Source organism: Nyctereutes procyonoides, unplaced genomic scaffold, assembly GCF_905146905.1.
Source record: "Nyctereutes procyonoides isolate TBG_1078 unplaced genomic scaffold, NYPRO_anot_genome, whole genome shotgun sequence".
Classification (NCBI taxonomy): Eukaryota; Metazoa; Chordata; class Mammalia; order Carnivora; family Canidae; genus Nyctereutes; species Nyctereutes procyonoides.
The window spans coordinates 76,343,347-76,361,384 of record NW_026575146.1 but is presented as its reverse complement, the minus strand read 5'-3'; the positions used below and the strand labels follow the sequence as shown (position 1 = coordinate 76,361,384).

General features: G+C 54.4%; 1 protein-coding gene across 3 annotated transcripts; it reads left to right on the top strand.

Moving 5' to 3' along the window:
• Nucleotides 1-10,003: 10,003 nt before the first annotated feature.
• KLC3 (kinesin light chain 3) lies at nucleotides 10,004-17,990 on the top strand. 3 transcript variants are annotated; one of them, XM_055311035.1, is made up of 13 exons: nucleotides 10,004-10,130; nucleotides 13,285-13,550; nucleotides 14,024-14,254; nucleotides 14,568-14,637; nucleotides 15,005-15,224; nucleotides 15,553-15,640; nucleotides 15,714-15,815; nucleotides 16,249-16,422; nucleotides 16,886-16,976; nucleotides 17,058-17,095; nucleotides 17,187-17,293; nucleotides 17,486-17,549; nucleotides 17,769-17,990. In XM_055311035.1, exons 2-13 carry the CDS (start codon nucleotides 13,293-13,295, stop codon nucleotides 17,838-17,840), a joined length of 1,515 nt encoding a protein of 504 aa, XP_055167010.1. In that variant the 5' UTR covers nucleotides 10,004-10,130; nucleotides 13,285-13,292; the 3' UTR covers nucleotides 17,841-17,990. The 3 variants fall into 3 exon arrangements, with proteins under 3 accessions (XP_055167010.1, XP_055167009.1, XP_055167012.1); XM_055311034.1 differs by lacking the exon at nucleotides 10,004-10,130 and adding an exon at nucleotides 10,497-10,564; XM_055311037.1 differs by lacking the exon at nucleotides 10,004-10,130 and adding an exon at nucleotides 12,814-12,984.
• The last annotated feature ends 48 nt before the right edge of the window (nucleotides 17,991-18,038 follow it).

The window sequence follows — 18,038 nt, the reverse complement described above, 5'->3', positions numbered from 1 at the left end:
TGTCGGGTGTCCCGGGCTCGCCTCCTTACAAGGGCAGCCACCGACAGCCCGCAGGGGAAGGGGGCTGGGCACCCCGGACTCACGCGCCTGCAGATCCCCGGGAGCAGGAGCTCCCCGCCCTGGGGAACCTCCAGGGTTGGGGAGCGCAGTCCTTCCCGACTGCAGCGCAAGTCCAGGGAGCCCCCCGGATTACAACCAAAAGACACCTTCCCTTGCCCTCCAGGGTTCCTCCCTCCTCCCGGGTCTCCCAGGTTTCTTCCTAGGCCGGAGGGGTCTGATCTAGGGAAAGGGGCCCCTCTTTGTCTTTTCCCCAGATTCCTGGTGGGGAGGGGGCGCTTAGAAAACTTTGCCTTGGGGTCTAGCCCCTGATCTCTCCACCCACTGTCCCTTCCCACCAAGGTCAGAGTGACAAAGTTCTTGTTCCAGGCCCAGAGAACTAAAAGGAACCAGACTAGAATAGGAAGGCATGTATCATGTCAACAATTTTTTTAAAAGATTTTATTTATTAGAGAGAGAGCATGATGTTCAGGAGGAGGGGTCGAGGGGAGGGAGAAGCAGACTTCCCAGTGGGCAGGGAGCCCTGGGCTCCATCCCAGGACCCTGGACTCACGACCTGAGCCAAAGGCAGAGGCTTAACTGACTGAGCCATGCAGGTGCCCCAACAATTATTTATTAAGCACTTATGGGGGACACAGCAGAAAACAAAACCGTTGGTCTCATGGAGGTGACATTGTAGTGAGCATGAACAAGTAAGTATATGCTGTCATGGCAGGGACAACAGGGCTTTGACAGGAAATCAAAGAGAGTAAGGGGTCAGAGTGATGGCACAGCAGGGGAGGTCAGGTCAGGCCTCTAGGGGGAAGTGACATCTGAGCAGAAACCTGAGGGAGAGGTGAGAGCCAGCCATGTGAGGATCTGGAAGGGGAACAGCAGGTGCGAAGGCCCTGAGGTAGGAGTGGCTTGGCATATCTGAAAGACAGGGAAGAGGCCAGAGGACTGGAGCAGATGGGCCAGAGGGGAGAGTGGAAAGAAGAAGATGAGAGATAGAAGCAGACCTGTAGGACCCTAGGGGCCATGGAGGAGTTTCCACCCCACCGCGGATGGATGGGAGCCCCTGAGGGCTGTGAGCAGGAGAGAGACACGATCCAGCCACATCACATGCACACATAGGATCCAGCCCAGCCCCCACCCCCACCCTGGAGCCCTAGTAGCCACTTACTGGGATTTTTGACATTCCATTTGGCCATACAGCCCTTTCTGTGTTTGGGGAGTTTCCCACCCTATAACAGCCTCCTTTAGAGAAGCCAAAAAGGTCAGAAACTCAGTTTCCCAGAATCCTTTGCAGCAACATTCTAGTCATGTGACCTGGCTGAGGGACACCCCCCCCCCAACACTTCGGTCATGAGCTCTATTCCTTTATCTTCTTTTTTTTTTTTAATTTTTAAAATTTATTTTATGATAGTCACACACAGAGAGAGAGAGAGGCAGAGACACAGGCAGAGGGAGAAGCAGGCTCCATGCACCGGGAGCCCGTCGTGGGACTCGATCCGGGGTCTCCAGAATCACGCCCTGGGCCAAAGGCAGGCGCCAAACCGCCGCTCCACCCAGGGATCCCTCCTTTATCTTCTTTGAGTCTCATAGAAATAGTTGGCTTTGGGGAGCCAAGACCCCCATGGTGTATCTTTACCCCAACCCCCAACCCTCCAAAGCCTGCCAGTCTCCAAGGCCCATCCATCCTTCCTCCTACCCTAGCTCCAGACCTCTCCGCATTCCCTTCTACCCTAGCCTCCCCCTGGTCAGCCCCAGTCTGTCCCCTCCCACCTCATCCCTGCCTTCTGACTACCCTTGCTTAGAACCCATCGTGGCTTCCCAGCGCCCTCAGGATAAATGAGTATTTGTTGACTAAGGAAATAATAGTAACCTTTTCAGTCGATTGGAAACTATTCTCCCCAGTTTATGCAGAAAGGGCCTCACCCCAGATATTAGGGTCTTTCAAAATAATTGAAAGGATTGAAGGAGCACACTCTGGGCTGAGCCACTAGGAACATCTCTCACCCCCAGAACCATGCTCCATTTGGAAAGTTGAACATGCCAGAGAGAGGTTAGCATGGATGTTGAGTGGCCACTCCACAGTCCCCACCCTAACCACTATTATGGAACAGTCCCAAATATCAAGTAGTATGCTAAGTGCTTTGCATATATCAACTCATTTAACATTCCCAACAATAAAGCTCAAAAAGGTAAAATGAGGGATCCCTGGGTGGCACAGCGGTTTGGCGCCTGCCTTTGGCCCAGGGCGCGATCCTGGAGACCCAGGATCGAATCCCACGTCGGGCTCCCGGTGCATGGAGCCTGCTTCTCCCTCTGCCTATGTCTCTGCCTCTCTCTCTCATTCTGTGTGACTATCATAAATAAATTTAAAAAAAAATTTTAAAAAAAGGTAAAATGACTTACCCAAGGTCACACAGCCAGGAAAGGGGCAGAGCTGGGAATCAAATTGGCACAGGGCTGCCAAGAGTGGGTTTTCTGGCTTCGGTGAAGATAATTTACAGGCCTCTCAACAAAGTCATATTGTCACCCAAGAGTCCCTTTGCAGGTGGGTCTTCAGGCCCTGGTAATTTGAACCTACTTCCCCATGCCCTCTTTATCACCTCGTCCATCTGGTTTCAGGGCCCAAGCACTTTATGTGTATTTAACGGTGTAATTCCCCAGCAGTCCTATGAGGTGCAAATTTTACAAGTCAGAAAAGTGAAGCCCGGTGAGGTCAAGTCACTTGCCCAGAGTCACACAGCTGGGAGATTACAGAACCAAAGTGGACCAGGTAGTTAATCCCTGAGTTTGTATTTCTCATCCCTCCCCAATCCCACCTCCCTGAGCTGAAGCCCCATTTTATAGAAGATGGAAGCTGAGGCTCAAAAAAGGAAGGAGTTGCCCAAGTTGACAGCCAGTATTCTAAAATTTCAGAGTCCGTGTTCTTTTCCTTTCACCCCCAGGCCCTGGTGTTACAGAGCAACGTTGCTCCCAAACCCTCCCTTTTATCCTCCATCTCTCCTCACCCAGGGATGAGGCTGCTCTAGGGGCAGAAACTCTGGGAGGCATCCCTCCACCATGGCCCATCACCCCCGAATGCTTTCCTCATTCAACTCCCAAATTCTTCTGCCAATCCTGGCAGTCCATGATGCCAACTGGTTCAGGGAAGACAAGTTATAAATCAAAGCCAGCCCCAGAACTGGAGAACCAGAGTTAAAGACCCATCCCCTCCTCTTTCCCCAAAGGCAAGCCCATTGTAGCCCTGTAATCAACTGGATCCCCAGTCCCCAATGGTGGTGATGCTGCTGGGAAGACAGGCAAATAAAATAGTCTTTCATGACTCCCCTCCCGCCCCACTCCACTCCCTCCAAATCAATCTTTATCAACATAACTATACATTTTCCTCTAGGTGTTGCTTTAGCTACATCTTAATCTATTAATACTGGTTTTTGCATTCTCTTACTTCAAATTTATCCTTTATTTTGAAAATATTATATTTGGAGTGTATGGATGGTCACATTTCTTAATATTTTAGTCCCTTGGGGCACCTGGGTGGCTCATCGGTTAAGCATTAGACTCTTGATTTCAGCCTGAGTCAGGATCTCAGGGTCGAGTGATGGAGCCCCATGTTGGGCTCTGCACTCAACACGAAGTCTGCGTGAGATTCTTTCTCTCTCTCTGTGCTCCTCCACCCACTCACACTATAAATAAATAAATAAAATGTTTTTTTAAAAAAGAATAAGGTACTGCTTTGGAACAATTGCCAAGTGTCTTAGTCCATTCAGGCTGCTATAATACAGACTGGAGGGCTTATAAATAACAGAAATTTTTGCCATAGTTCTGGAGCCTGGAAGTCTGAGATCAGGGTGCCAGCCTGGTGGAGTGAAGGTCCTTCTTCTAGAACACAGACTTCTTGTATCCTCATGTGGAAGGAGGGATGAGGGAGCTCTATAGAGCCTTTTTTTAAAAGATATTTTTAAAAGATTTATTTATTTTTATTTGAAAGAGAGGGAAGGAAGAGGATCCCAAGTAGCCCCCTCCACCTCCAATGAGTAGGGAGCCTGATGTGGAGCTCCCTCTCACAAGCCTGAGATCATGACCTGAGCCAAAACCAAGAGTCAGACGCTTGACCGACTGAGCCACCCAGGTGCCTGGGGTCTCTAAGAGCATTAATCCTACTCATGAGGGTTCCACCCTCATGACCTAATCACCCCCTGAAGGACCCACAGAATAATACCAACAGTTTTAGAGGTTAGGATTTCAACATATGAATTTAGAGGGAACACATACATGCAGACCATAGTACCAAGATCTATGGGGAAAATATATACCTCTTGCTACAAAAATGCTGTGAAACACATCCACCCAAAAGGCAGTAGCTTTAAAACAGTTGTGGGGTTGGCTCAGAGTGGGCTGATCTGGGCCAGGCTCAGCTGGGAAGCTCTGCCCCATACTGTTAAAAACAAGATGACACTGCCCAAGACAGAGTTACTTATGCTAAGCCCCATGTCACCAAACTGGGACTTGTGACTGTTTCGGCTCTCCCAGAAGTGGAATCTTAAACCACTCAGTCAGGAATCACCTAATCAGCACAATTTAGGTCGTCTGCTTGATAGACCCCGGTCACCCCCTAAAGGAAAAAGAAACTTGCAATAATTAGCCCACTTTTTTGCATAGTTTAAATTCCTTGCTCCTGCTCCCTTCCACCTCAAAGGTCTTTTTTTTTTTAAGATTTGATTTATTTATTCACGAGAGACACAGAGAGAGAGGTAGGGACACATGCAGAGGGAGAAGCAGGCTCCATGCAGGAAGCCCAGTGCAGGACTCGATCCCAGGACTCCAGGATCATGACCTAAGTCAAAGGCAGACACTGAACTACTGAGCCACCCAAGGTGCCCCTAAAAGGTCTTTTTCATTTTGAACAGCACCCCCCCACACACAACCTCCTTTCTATCTGCTAGGTTGGTTGCTGCCTCATTCAAATAGATTTTTTTAAACTTTTTTTTTTAAGGTTTTATTTATTTATTCATGGGAGACACACAGAGAGAGAGAGAGGCAGAGACACAGGCAGAGGGAGAAGCAAGCTCCATGCAGGGAGCCTGATGTGGGACTCGATCCCTGGACTGAAGGTGGTGCTTAAACCGCTGAGCCAACGGGGCTGCCCTCAAATAGATTTTTGCTCAAATAAATTATTAAAATATGTAATATGCCTCAGTGTATTTTTCAACATTGTGGGGTGTAGGCTGAAGAGGGGCAGCCCCACAAGGGAAACCTTTCTCCTGCCTATGTCAGTCACAAAAGGAAACAGCCCCTGAAGGTCTAAGCTCAGGCCTGGCGTGACAGTCACTCTGCCATTGGCCAAAGCAAGTCACATGACCACACCCAACATCGAGGCCATCATTCAAGCCTACCTCCTCAGGTAAGGGTCTTTTTGTGCTTTTTTCTAAAATGGGCACTCACTCTCATACAGGCACATACAATTCATATCCATGAAATATTTCTGGAAGGATATTAGAAACTGGCAGTTATGTTTGCTTCTGGGAAAGGGGTCTGGGGATCAAGAAGAGACAAAGATCTACTTTTCAGTCTTTTACTCTCTGTAAAACTCTCTGACAGTGCTTAACTTTTTTTTTTAATTTATTTATTCATGAGAGACACAGGGAGACAGAGAGACAGAGACACAGCCAGAGGGAGAGGCAGGCTCCATGCAGGAAACCTGATGTGGGACTCGGTCCAGGGACTCCAGGATCATGCCATGGGCTGAAGGCAGGCACTAAACCGTTGAGCCACCCAGGGATCCCAGTGCTTAACTTTTTAAATTAAAAAGAAAGTGGTGAACTTTTTAAAAACTATGGCCAAAACAGGCGCCCGCTGGCTCTGTCGGTAGAGCATGCAACTCTTGATCTCAGGGTTGTAAGTTCGAGCCCTGCACTGGCTGTAGAGGTTACTTAAATTTTTTTTAAATATTTTTTTTTTATTCACGAGAGACACACACACACACACAGAGAGAGAGAGAGAGAGAGAGAGAGAGAGGCAGAGACACAGGCAGAGGGAGAAGCAGGTTCCGTGCAGGGAGCCCAGTGTGGGACTCGATCCCAGGACTCCAGAATCACATCCCCAACCAAAGGCAGGCTCTAAACCGCTGAGCCACCCAGGCATCCCTAAAAATAAAATCTTAAAGAAATAATAAACACAAATAAAAACTGGCCAGGGGGTGAAAAGAGAAAAGCTCCTAACCCATCTATCCATTTTCCTGTCATGGCAAACTGTGGCCTTCAGTAATAGGATGGGGGTTCCATTAAGTGCCTTCTTGGCCATAATATTGAGCAATGGATTTCCCCTCTCTGAGCTTCGACTTCCTCATCTCTAGATAGGGCTAGAGATGCCTACCTAAGGGGGGGTGGCTGTCTGGATTCAGGGGCTCTGCTAATCCTTGGCTGTGTGATCTTGGACAAGTCATTTGGCCTCTCTGTGCCTCATCTTCTTCACCTGTAGAATGGGGATAATCGCGGCACCTACCCTATCAGGTTGGTGTACATTCACAGAGCTAATTTACAAGATTTGGCCTCGGGCCCACCCTGGGTAAGAACTCAGAAACCCCAGCCCTCGTTGGTGTTGTGCAAAAATGCTTGGCACGGGGCCACCTGAAAGAAACAGTCACCTCAGTTGACACTTTCTCCTTTCAGCCTTGATCCTATTTAATCCCAACTGCTATGCTATGTGGGGAGCATGATCATTCAGGGTTTATAGAGGAGGATATAGGTGCTCAGAAACATTGCTTGCCCCAGGTTACATGGAAAGGAAATGGCAGGATCAGAATTTGAACTCAGACCTGCCAGGCTCTATCTAACTGCCTCCCCCACAGTGTTAACCACGTGCTACTCTGTTCTGAGCCTTTTACAGGGATTACTCACTAATCCCCACAACAGCCTCACAAAGTAGGTTACCTGTGAGTCCCATTCTACAGACCAGGAGCCTGAGGCCCAGAGAAGTTCATTCCTGGCTCAGGGTCACGCAGCCAGCACGCAGTGGAGCTGGGATGTGCCCCTGCCCTGCCTCTTTGTTAGCACGTGGCAGATCCAGAACTGGTGCCCAGCACCCTGAGGCCAGCCCAGTGTGGGGAGGAGGGTAGGGTTTGTCTGCCTCCTTCTACCCTGTTCCCTAGAACCCCCCCGGGGATGTTAGAGCAGGAGCTTGAGTTCTATTTGCTATTACTCAATCAACAGCTATTCGCCCAAGTGCCTTCTCTGTGTTCAGCCTGTGCTGGGGAGCACTGGGGACACAGTGGTGCCTGAGACAGTCCCCTCCTGGGACTTACATGCCAACGTGGGAGACAGACCTGTCCTCAAGACATCGATGACCCAGAGTGGGCAGGGCTGAAACGTGGGGGAGCCCAGGCGGCTGCCAGGCCCCTGTGGGGGCGGAGAGGGCTTCCTGGAGGAGGGAACAGCTGCACTGGAGCTCAGAGAACGCGGGAGCAGAGGGCAGGTGGGCCTTGGCTCTGAGGGAAGGGGCGGGTCTGCGCGGCAGCCTGAGGCCGGGATCACGGACCAGCAGCGCCCTCTGCTGGAAGCATCCTGTAGGGAGCGGTCGAGGTACTGCAGGGGTTTGGAAAAGCTTGGCGTTGAACCAACTTCTACGATCTGAGATTCCTGTGCGCCCAGCTTTGGCCGATTTAAGTTTCTAAGACTTGATTCATTCAACTACTCAGTGAGCAGGCACTTTGCACCGGACTCTATTCGCGCTAGTGATGCAGTGCTGACCATCCAGAGCCCTGTCCATACATTAACTCATTCAGTCTTCGCAGACTTTATCCCCATTTCACAGATTCAGACAATTGACACACACAGAGGTTAAGTTTCTTGCCCAAGGCCTTCACTACCAGTAAATGCTGAAATCAACTTCGAACCCAGAGCCCAATTTCTAGTCCTTACAATTACCTCACTAATATATTATGGAATGAAATATCGTATGACCAAGTTACATAAAATAATCTTAAGTCCTGAGAAGTTTTGTAAACATCAGGCAGGGGAGGGACACCTGTGTGACTCAGCTGGTTAAGCGTCTGCCTTTGGCTCAAATCGTGATCTCAGGGTCCTGGTATCAAGTCTGGCTCCCTGCTAAGTGGGGAGCCTGCTTCTCCCTCTCCCTCTCCCTCTCCCTCTGCCTGACGCTCCCCTGCTTGTGCTCTCTCTGTCTGTCAAATAACTAAATCCTTAAAAAAGAAGATGAAGCAGGGAAATGGAGTAGTGTTTTGGTGAGACATGGTCATTAGAAAGGGCAACTAATATTCAACAAAGGAGGAAAGACTATCCACTGGAAAAAAGACAGTCCCTTCAATAAGTGGTGCTGGGAAAATTGGACATCCACATGCAGAAGAATGAAACTAGGCCACTCTCTTGCACCATACACAAAGATAAACTCAAAATGGATGAAAGATCTAAATGTGAGACAAGATTCCATCAAAATCCTAGAGGAGAACACAGGCAACACCTTTTTGAACTCGGCCACAGTAACTTCTTGCAAGATACATTCATGAAGGCAAGAGAAACAAAAGCAAAAATGAACTATTGGGACTTCATCAAGATAAGAAGCTTTTGCACAGCAAAGGATACAGTCAACAAAACTCAAAGACAACCTACAGAATGGGAGAAGATATTTGCAAATGACGTATCAGATAAAGGGCTAGTATCCAAGATCTATAAGAACTTATTAAACTCAACAGCAAAGAAACAATCCAAAAATGAAATGGGCAAAAAACATGAACAGAAATCTCACAGAGGAAGACATAGACATGGCCAACACGCACATGAGAAAATGCTCCGCATCATGTGCCATCAGGGAAATACAAATCAAAACCACAATGAGATACCACCTCACACCAGTGAGAATGGGGAAAATTAGCAAGACAGAAAACAGCAAATGTTGGCGAGGATGCGGAGAAAAGGGAACCCTCTTACACTGTTGGTGGGAATGTGAACTGGTGCAGCCACTCTGGAAAACTGTGTGGAGGTTCCTCAAAGAGTTAAAAATAGACCTGCCCTACGACCCAGCAATTGCACTGCTGGGGATTTACCCCAAAGATACAGATGCAGTGAAATGCCGGAACACCTGCACCCCAATGTTTCTAGCAGCAATGTCCACAATAGCCACACTGTAGAAGGAGCCTCGGTGTCCATCGAAAGATGAATGGATAAAGAAGATGTGGTTTATGCATACAATGGAATATTACTCAGCCATTAGAAACGACAAATACCCACCATTTGCTTCAACGTGGATGGAACTGGACGGTATTATGCTGAGTGAAGTAAGTCAATCGGAGAAGGACAAACATTATATGGTCTTATTCATTTGGGGAATATAAAAAATAGTGAAAGGGCATAAAGGGGAAAGGAGAAAAAATGAGTGGGAAATATCAGAGAGGGAGACAGAACATGAGAGACTCCTAACTCTGGAAAACGAACAAGGGGTAGTGGAAGGGGAGGTGGGGGGTGGGGGTGACTGGGTGACGGGCACTGAGGGGGGCACTTGATGGGATGAGCACTGAGTGTTATGCTATATGCTGGCAAATTGAACTCCAATAAAAAAAATAATAAAAAAGAAAGGGCAGTAGGGAAGGCCTCTCGGAGGAAGCGGCCTTTGTGAAGCTACCAGACTAACGAATGGCCTCTGTGGGAATAGAGGGCCCAAGCAGCGGGCACAGCCGAAGGCAAGGCCGGGCGGCGGGCGCTGCTAGAAAGCCCTCGGCCTGGGATCCCAAGTTTCCAAGGGTCGAGCTCGCTGCATCCCGGCTTTGCAGCCTCCAGCGCGCTGGGCTCGTGCTCAGATTCGACGGGCCCGACAGGCACGCGGTGGGCTTCGCGGGTCCGCTGCTGCGCTGGCGCTTCCCCCCGCGGCGGGCGGGCTGGGCTCCGCGGGAGCTGGCGGGGGCGGGGCGGGCTCACCTGCGGGGGGCGGGGCTTCCGCCCGCCCCGCCCCTCGGAGGAGCCGCCCGCGGCCCGAGACCCAGGGCGCAGCTAGGAGCCGCCGGGCGTGCGCGGTGTGCGGGACGCGGCCCGGCGCATCTCGGCGGAGCGGGTCCCGGAGCCGCCGGCGCCCAGGTGGGCCCCTCGAGTGCTGGGCGGGGGAGTCCCGGGGACCGCGAGGATGGGGGCGGAGGGTGAGGGCTGGGCCCCGCGCACCCTGGGGCCCGCTGGCCTGGCGACGGGGACGGGCCTTGGGGCTCCTGGGCCCCCTGGGCCCTCCTGTCCCGCCCTGGGGCTCCCCCTCCCGGGTCCCGAGGCCCAGCTGGGGCCGCGCCCCCTCCCCGGCGCGCAGGTAAACAGGAGCGAAGACGGGGCGGGGCCTGGGGGGAGGGAGGGCGGGGGCCCTTGTGACGGCGGGGCCGGGGAAGCCGGGGTGCGCGGGCTGGGCCAGGCCGGCCGCGGTAAAGTGTGCGGTTTAGGGGGCTGGCCTGCAGGTGCCGGCGTGGAGATGGGGCGTATGAGAGGCGGTGTGCGAGGCTCAGGTGTGTGTGATGGTGTACGAAGCTCAGGTGTGTGCGCGACGGGCTCCGGCGGTGGGTGCGGGCGAGGAAGGGAGAGGGACGGTCCGTGTAACCGTGTGCGGGCGCCCAGGGACTGTGGGAACGACGTGGAGCCGTCTCAGATGCAACACGTGGGCGGACCTCTGTGCGTCTAATGATGGGGGTGGGGGCCGTGTGTAGGGGAGGGAGTTGCTCTGTTTATAGGATTAGGTGCGTGACTCAGAGCTTGCGTGGCTGGGGCGGTCTTTCTGCCTGTTAAGGCGCGGGGAGCCGCAGGGAGGTGGGCGATGTGGGACCCGCATGGACGGGGAGGGTGTGCCTGTGATTAACACTGTCAGCTGTGCGGTTGTACGTGTGTGAAAGGGAGTTTGTTGTTCACGGGACTGAGTGTGGGCAAAAATCATGGGAATAATGGAGCTGTCTGAATGACTCCATGAACGTGTGATCGTAACTTTGTGGGGCTTGTGTGTGACACGGAGTATGGTGAGACATGTACACACATATACACATTATAGTGAGAGAGACTGGTGTCTGCACACACGTATACGTAGAGATTGATGGCAGGGGAGAGCCTGCAGTGTAGAAAATCCGTTTATTATGTGCCTGCCTTCCTGTGTGTCTTGGTGTATGATGGTCGTGAGCAGGTAAGTAGGTACCCAAACCACTAGGCTGCTTACGGCGCCCTGGTGGCTTGAGTGAGGCATATGCCCGAGAGGGTCTATGCAAACACCTCTGTGTGTCTCCACAACTGAATCTGAGTTCAGGAATTGTCTGTATGTCCATGTTTGAAGGTCTGTGTATCTGTGTGTATGCTGCGTGCAGGTGCGTGAATCTCTGGCTGGCCCGGCAAGGTGTTGGGGGAAGTGGGGAAGGAGATGATAGGTCCACAGTGAATCCCAAGAGAGTGTGTGTGTGTGCACGCGCATGGAGAAGGTGATGGGCTTGTAATGGAGAGCTAGCTGCTTGCAGGACCTTATAAGTGCGGGAAAGGTGTGTCATGGGGGTAACTGCAAAGAGATAGCCTGAATGTGTGTGATTTGAGATTTGGTTATCTTTTCACTAGTGAGAGGGGACAGAGTTTCTGTGTGTGTTGGCTTTTTTTCCCAAGAGGAAAATACATCAGTGTGTGGGATTGTATTTCCAAGAGGGGAGAGCATACATGTGTTGTTTCTGAAAGAGTATGTGGGTGTGCGTTCACGAGCCTGAGTAAGTGTGTTGCATTATTTTTTTTTAAGATTTTATTTGAGAGAGAACGAGCCAGGGGAAGAGCAGAGGGAGAGGGAGAAGCCTATTGTGGGGCCCAGTTCTGGAACCCCTGGATCATACCTGAACTGAAGGCAGGCGCTTAACTGAGCCACCCAGGCACCCCTGGATTAGGTTTTTTGAAAGGAAAATGTGGATGTGTAGGATTGTATTTTTATTTTTTAGAGGAGAAAGAGAGTGTCCTGTATGTCTTGCTTCAGAGAAAATGTATATATATATTTTTTAAATTTTTATTTATTTTATGATAGTCACACAGAGAGAGAGAAAGAGGCAGAGACATAGGCAGAGGGAGAAGCAGGCTCCATGCACCGGGAGCCTGACATGGGATTCGATCCGGGGTCTCCAGAATCACGCCCTGGGCCAAAGGCAGGCGCCAAACCGCTGCGCCACCCAGGGATCCCTATATTATGTTTTTAAGAAAGGAGTGTGTGCATGTTGAGCCGTCTTCTTGTAGAGGGGAGTGTGTGTGTGTACGAGCAGGTGTGTTTCTGAGAAAGTACGTATATTGCACTGCATTTGAAAGAAGAAAGAGCATGTATTCAGTTTCTGAGAGGAGGAGAACGTGTGTGTCGCATTGTGTATTTAAGAAGGGAGGGTGTGCGTGTGTTGGGGTCTGTTTCTGGGAGGGGAGTGAGTGTGCTTGTGTGTGAATACAGAGGCTCCAGCAGCTGTGTCATTGACTTTGTCACCTACATACAACCACATAAAGTGCCACACATGAGACCCCCACCCATTAGCATCTAGGCCTCAGACTCTGAGCTGTCACAGGGCTAGTGTGACATCCACGGGCCGTGCCTGTCACACGTGTGTCCCAACATGCCTTGGGCTGGCGGAGCCTGTCTGCAGTGGAGGGTGGAGTCCCTGTTCTCTTGGGATCCATCAGGCCCTGGGAGCTGACACACAGGCACCCCCCCATCCTCTAAATCTAGAGGGCTCCTCTGCTTCCAGTGCCCCAGCCCCTTGGCCCTCTCCTCCGGCCCCACCTCTCCAGCCCCAGTGGTCCGACTGGTTCCCAACAAAAACACCCTAAGAATGAGCTCACGGAGAGGCCGCCTCCACATGCCCCGCCCCACACACCCAGCAGAGGCGGGTGCCTCCAGTCCAGGTCACACGGGGAGTCCTGGGGCCAGGTGTCTGGGGCCTTTGGGGTAGACAGGGCTGGCCAGGTGAGCTGAGGGCAGGTGAGAGGCCACGAGACCACTGGTTGCCCCCAGGTTTTGAGTGGCCCTCAGGGCAGGGCCCATGGCTGAGGACAGGCAAAGCTAGACTAGAATGTTTCCAGTTGCCAGCTGGCTGGGATGGGTGCGGGACAGGGAGCCGGCCGGAGTGAGGAGGGTGCGGAGACAGAGGGCTGGCCGGGCTGGCCGGACAGATAGTCGGGCAGGGTTCTACTGGCTGGAATGGTGTAGAGGCTGATGGGCCCGCTTGCCTGGCCCTGACCCCCCAATCCCTGCCACCCACCCCAGGAACAGCAATGTCCGTGCAGGTGGCAGCCCCTGGAAGTGTGGGGCTGGGCCCGGAGCGTCTGAGCCCCGAGGAGCTGGTGCGGCAGACGCGACAAGTGGTGCAGGGGTTGGAGGCCCTGCGAGCAGAGCACCATGGCCTGGCCAGGCACCTGGCGGAGGCCCTGGCAGGACAGGGCCTGGTGGCTGGCTTGGAACTGCTGGAAGAAAAGCAGCAGGTGGTGAGCCACGCGCTGGAGGCCATCGAGCTGGGACTGGGCGAGGCCCAGGTATGAGGGGGGCAGCTATCCAGCCATGGATAGCTGGGAGGAGGCCCGGGATGAGGGAGGCGAGTATGTAGGGGGTGATGAGCCTGGAGCAGGGGAGGCCTAGGGGAGCCAGGCCTGGGGGGGGAGGGGTTCTAGGCTGGAAATGGGATCCCTGGGTGGCATTAGGGGGTCCTTTTGTGTGACAGGAGCCCCTGAACCAATGGCATCCATCTATAGAACTGTAGATTCTAGGGAGATGTTGGGGTCACATGGGTAGGATATGAAGTGGCCCTACACGTGATTTGTGTGCCTGAATGAAATCAGAAGGGTCCCTGGGTGGGGTTTGGGTGTGCCCCTGGGAGTTCCTGCACATCCTCAGAGTCACTTGGAAGGGCCTAGAGTTGGGGTGCTCTGGCATGACATGAGGCCCTGGGTTGGGCCAGGGTCTGCCTGGTAGGAGAGGGACTGGGACCCTGATCCCTGGCCCCCTGCAGGTGCTGCTGGCCCTGTCCGCGCACGTGGGCTCCCTGGAGGCGGAGAAGCAGCGGCTGCGAGCACAGGCCCGGCGGCTGGCCCAGGAGAACTCGTGGCTGCGGGAGGAGCTGGAGGAGACGCAGCGGCGCCTCCGGGCCAGCGAGGAGGCCGTGGCCCAACTGGAGGAGGAGAAGAGCCACCTGGAGTTCCTGGGGCAGCTGCGCCAGTATGACCCCCCTGCCGAGAGCCAGGTGCTGCAGGGCTGGGCAAGCCAGGGGGCCTGAAGCACTGGGGGCCCCCATCCTCCTTAGATCCCCCACAGACCTGTACCACTCCATGGAGCCCCCAGTGCCCTAGACCCTCCAAAGAAGCCCTAGACCCTCAACAGGGTTCCACAACCCCCAGACTCAGTAAAATTTCCACAGAAGCCCTCCCAGCTTCCACAAAATCCCCAGATCTTCCCCAAGCCCTCAGAAACCCCCCTCAAACTCGGAGATCCAGGACCCTGGTCTCTAAAGCAAACTCCCAGCCCTCTTTGACTCCCCACTTTCCTGCCCTCTGCAGCGGCCTGAATCCCCTCCTCGACGAGACAGCCTGACCCCCCTGTTCTCCAGCGAGGAGGAAGAGAGGAAAGGTGGGTGTGGGGGAGCACGCAATTGTTGGGCCACTCGGCCACGGAGGATAAGAGGCTGAGGCTGGGGAGGGACGGAGACCCAAGGTGGATGTCAGGGCAGGGTGGCAGGAGCATGAGGCAAGGGGCCGGGCCAGGGCGCATGACACCCGAGGCTGGAAGCTGTGAAACCAGGTGTGCCACAGCTGCACCCGCCAGGCGGACCCCGCGTTCACATCCCATGAACCAATCTCCAAGGTCAGTGCGGGGCCCCATCATCCCAGGGGCCAATGGGCCAGTGAGGCAGCTATAGCCCTGGAATATGTTCCCTATTTTGGGATGGGAAGGGTAGGAGGCTGGCAGTGACCTGATGTCCATCTGCCACTCACAGGCCCTGAGGCAGCGGGGGCGGCAGCGGCTCAGCAGGGTGGCTATGAGATCCCAGCCCGCCTTCGGACCCTGCACAACCTTGTGATCCAGTACGCAGGGCAGGGCCGCTACGAGGTTGCTGTGCCACTGTGCCGCCAGGCCTTAGAGGACCTGGAACGGAGCTCGGGCCACTGCCACCCCGATGTGGCCACCATGCTCAACATCCTGGCGCTGGTGTACCGGTGAGGGCTGCGGCCGGCCACGGACCCATTGCTGGGGGCAGGGGAGCTGGCGTCCCATTCTGCCAGCATGGGGCACCTGGATTGGTGGTAGCAGGGGGTGTCGACAGGGATCTGGAGAAGCCACTGTGATCCAAGCAAGGAGTCAGACAACCATAGGCAAGAGACCTGTGGGGGCTGGAGGCTTGACAGCAAAGGGACCCTGTGCCAGACTTGGAAAGTGTGGGGAGACCCACAAGCGACCATGGAAGGGTGCCTGCCACCCAGGCTTGGCCCGGCAGGTGCTGCCCCAGCATGGCTGACCCTCCTCCATCCCTGGGCCACATCACAGGGACCAGAACAAGTACAAAGAGGCCACAGACCTTCTCCATGACGCCCTGCAGATCCGGGAGCAGACGCTGGGCCCTGAGCACCCTGCGGTGAGTGGGGGCCCAGGAGTGAGGGCCGTGTGGCGGAGCCTACCACCCCTGACCTGCCTCCCCGACCCTGCAGGTGGCCGCCACCCTCAACAACCTGGCTGTGCTCTACGGGAAGCGCGGGCGGTACCGGGAGGCAGAGCCCCTGTGCCAGCGCGCCCTGGAGATCCGCGAGAAGGTCCTGCCTCCTGCCCAGCCCCCACGGAGTCCCTAGGCCACCGGCCCCTCCCACCTGATCCTGATGCGCTCAATTCACTGGCTCCCGGGTTGTAACCCTGATCCTACTATGTCTTTCCCATCTGATACCGTGAGGCCGCAGTTTGAGCCTCGATGATCCAATCTCACAACCCACTACCCTTGACCTTCTGTGAACTTCCCCGATCTTGACTCTGATCCTTTGTAGAAGTCACCTCCTATGTCCCCCAACCCAGTCCTAACCTTCTAATCCCATGTGACCAGCCTGATCTTGACCCAATTAATCCCGTTTGTGTCACTTCCACCCTCTGGCTTGCAACCTCATGTAACTCTCCCCACTGATCCTATGAACCTTAACTCATGACCCCTGTTATGGCTACAGGCATCCTGTGGCTCACCAATGCCCCCACCCCTAGGTTCTGGGCACTGACCACCCGGACGTGGCCAAGCAGCTCAACAACCTGGCCTTGCTGTGCCAGAACCAGGGCAAGTTCGAGGAGGTGGAGCAGCACTATGCCCGAGCCCTGAGCATTTATGAGGCCCTGGGAGGGCCCCATGACCCAAACGTGGCCAAGACCAAGAACAACCTGGTGAGGGCCCTGGGGCCGACTGCCAGGGGCTCCCCTGGAGAGGCACCCACTGGCTCATGGGTGGGATACCCTGGAGCCCTCTGCTGAGCTCCCGGTGCAAGAGTCCCCGAAGACCTGGCCTCTGAGCTGGGCCCCAACTGGTGAGCTTGCTCAGCACAGCTAGGACATAGAAAAATCAGGAAACACACAAGTTGGTGGGGCCAGATGACCGTCTCATATTTATTGAGCTCTGGACCCCCTTTCTTAATACTTTCCCTGTACTGTCCATTTCTTAAAGGACACTAGGAGGTAGATGCTCCTGTCACCCCATTTTGCAAATGAGGAAACTGAGGCACAACGGTGGTATCACTAGCCCAAGGTGGAGCAGGAACCAATCACCTGCCCTAGGTCATGAGGGGGGAGAGGGAGAGGATATGCCTGGGGAGCTCCAGATCTGAGCCTTGATCACCCACCCTCCCCGCAGGCCTCGGCCTACCTAAAACAGAACAAGTACCAGCAAGCAGAAGAGCTGTACAAAGAGATCCTGAGCCGGGAGGACCTGCCTGCTCCTCTGGGTGAGCCCCCGGCCTCTCCCCCCTCCCCCCTCAGGTGACATTCTCAGTGTCTCCATTGCACTGTCCCCTCTCTGTTCCTAGGAGCCCCCAACGTGGGCACAACTGGTGATGCAGAACAGGTGAGGATGGAGGAGGGGCTTCGCTTTGGCTCCTGGGGTGGGGACCAGATGAGAAGGGGGGACTGATCGGTGTCCCTGGCGCCCTCCCCAGACCCTCCGTCGGAGCAGCTCCTTCTCCAAGATCCGTGAGTCCCTAAGGCGTGGAAGTGAGAAGCTGGTCTCCCGTCTCCGAGGCGAGGGGGTGGCAGGGGCAGCCGGGTGAGTGTTCAAGTGGGGCAGCAAAGAGCCCCGAGGGCTGGAGCTTCTGCAACCCACCCCGCTCCCTGTCCTATTCCAGAACCTTCCAGGGTTCCCATCTCCTCTGCCACACAGTCAAAGCCAGTGTCAGGGAAGTCCTCCCCAAAGTGTGAGGCAGACATTCAGACTCATCCTCCCACCCTCTCCTTACAGGATGAAGAGAGCCATGTCGCTCAACATGCTGAACACAGATGGTCCAAAGGCTGCTGGGACCCAGGTGAGAGGGGACGGGGCACCTGGGGCAAGGATGGAGTAGGAGGCCATGCTGGAAGGCCCAGACGCAAGGGAGAGGTGGGTAGGGTCAGAACGGACAGGTTCTAGCTGGGATAGAGACGGGAGGGACGAGCCAGCAGCAAGGATGCTAGGGGGTAGGCCCTCGTGGCGACTGAAGCACAGCTGTATCCTGCCCCTTGCCGATCCCCTGCCGTGTCCACAGTTCCCCCATCAGCACCTGAGCGAGGCCGCACGGACCCTCAGCGCCAGCACCCAGGACCTGGGCCCCCGCTGAAGCTGACAGGACAGTGTGGCTGCTGCTTCTCAGAAAGGGGGGGGAGGGGGCGGCCTTCTGTCTCTCCGAGTTGCCCCCACACCTCCTGGGGGGGCACCCTCTGTACGGGGCTTCCCTGCGATTAAAGGCTATAGACTTGGAAGCCAGAAATGTCTGCCTCAGCTTTCCTGTAAGGACCCGAGGACACCTCCAAGCCGC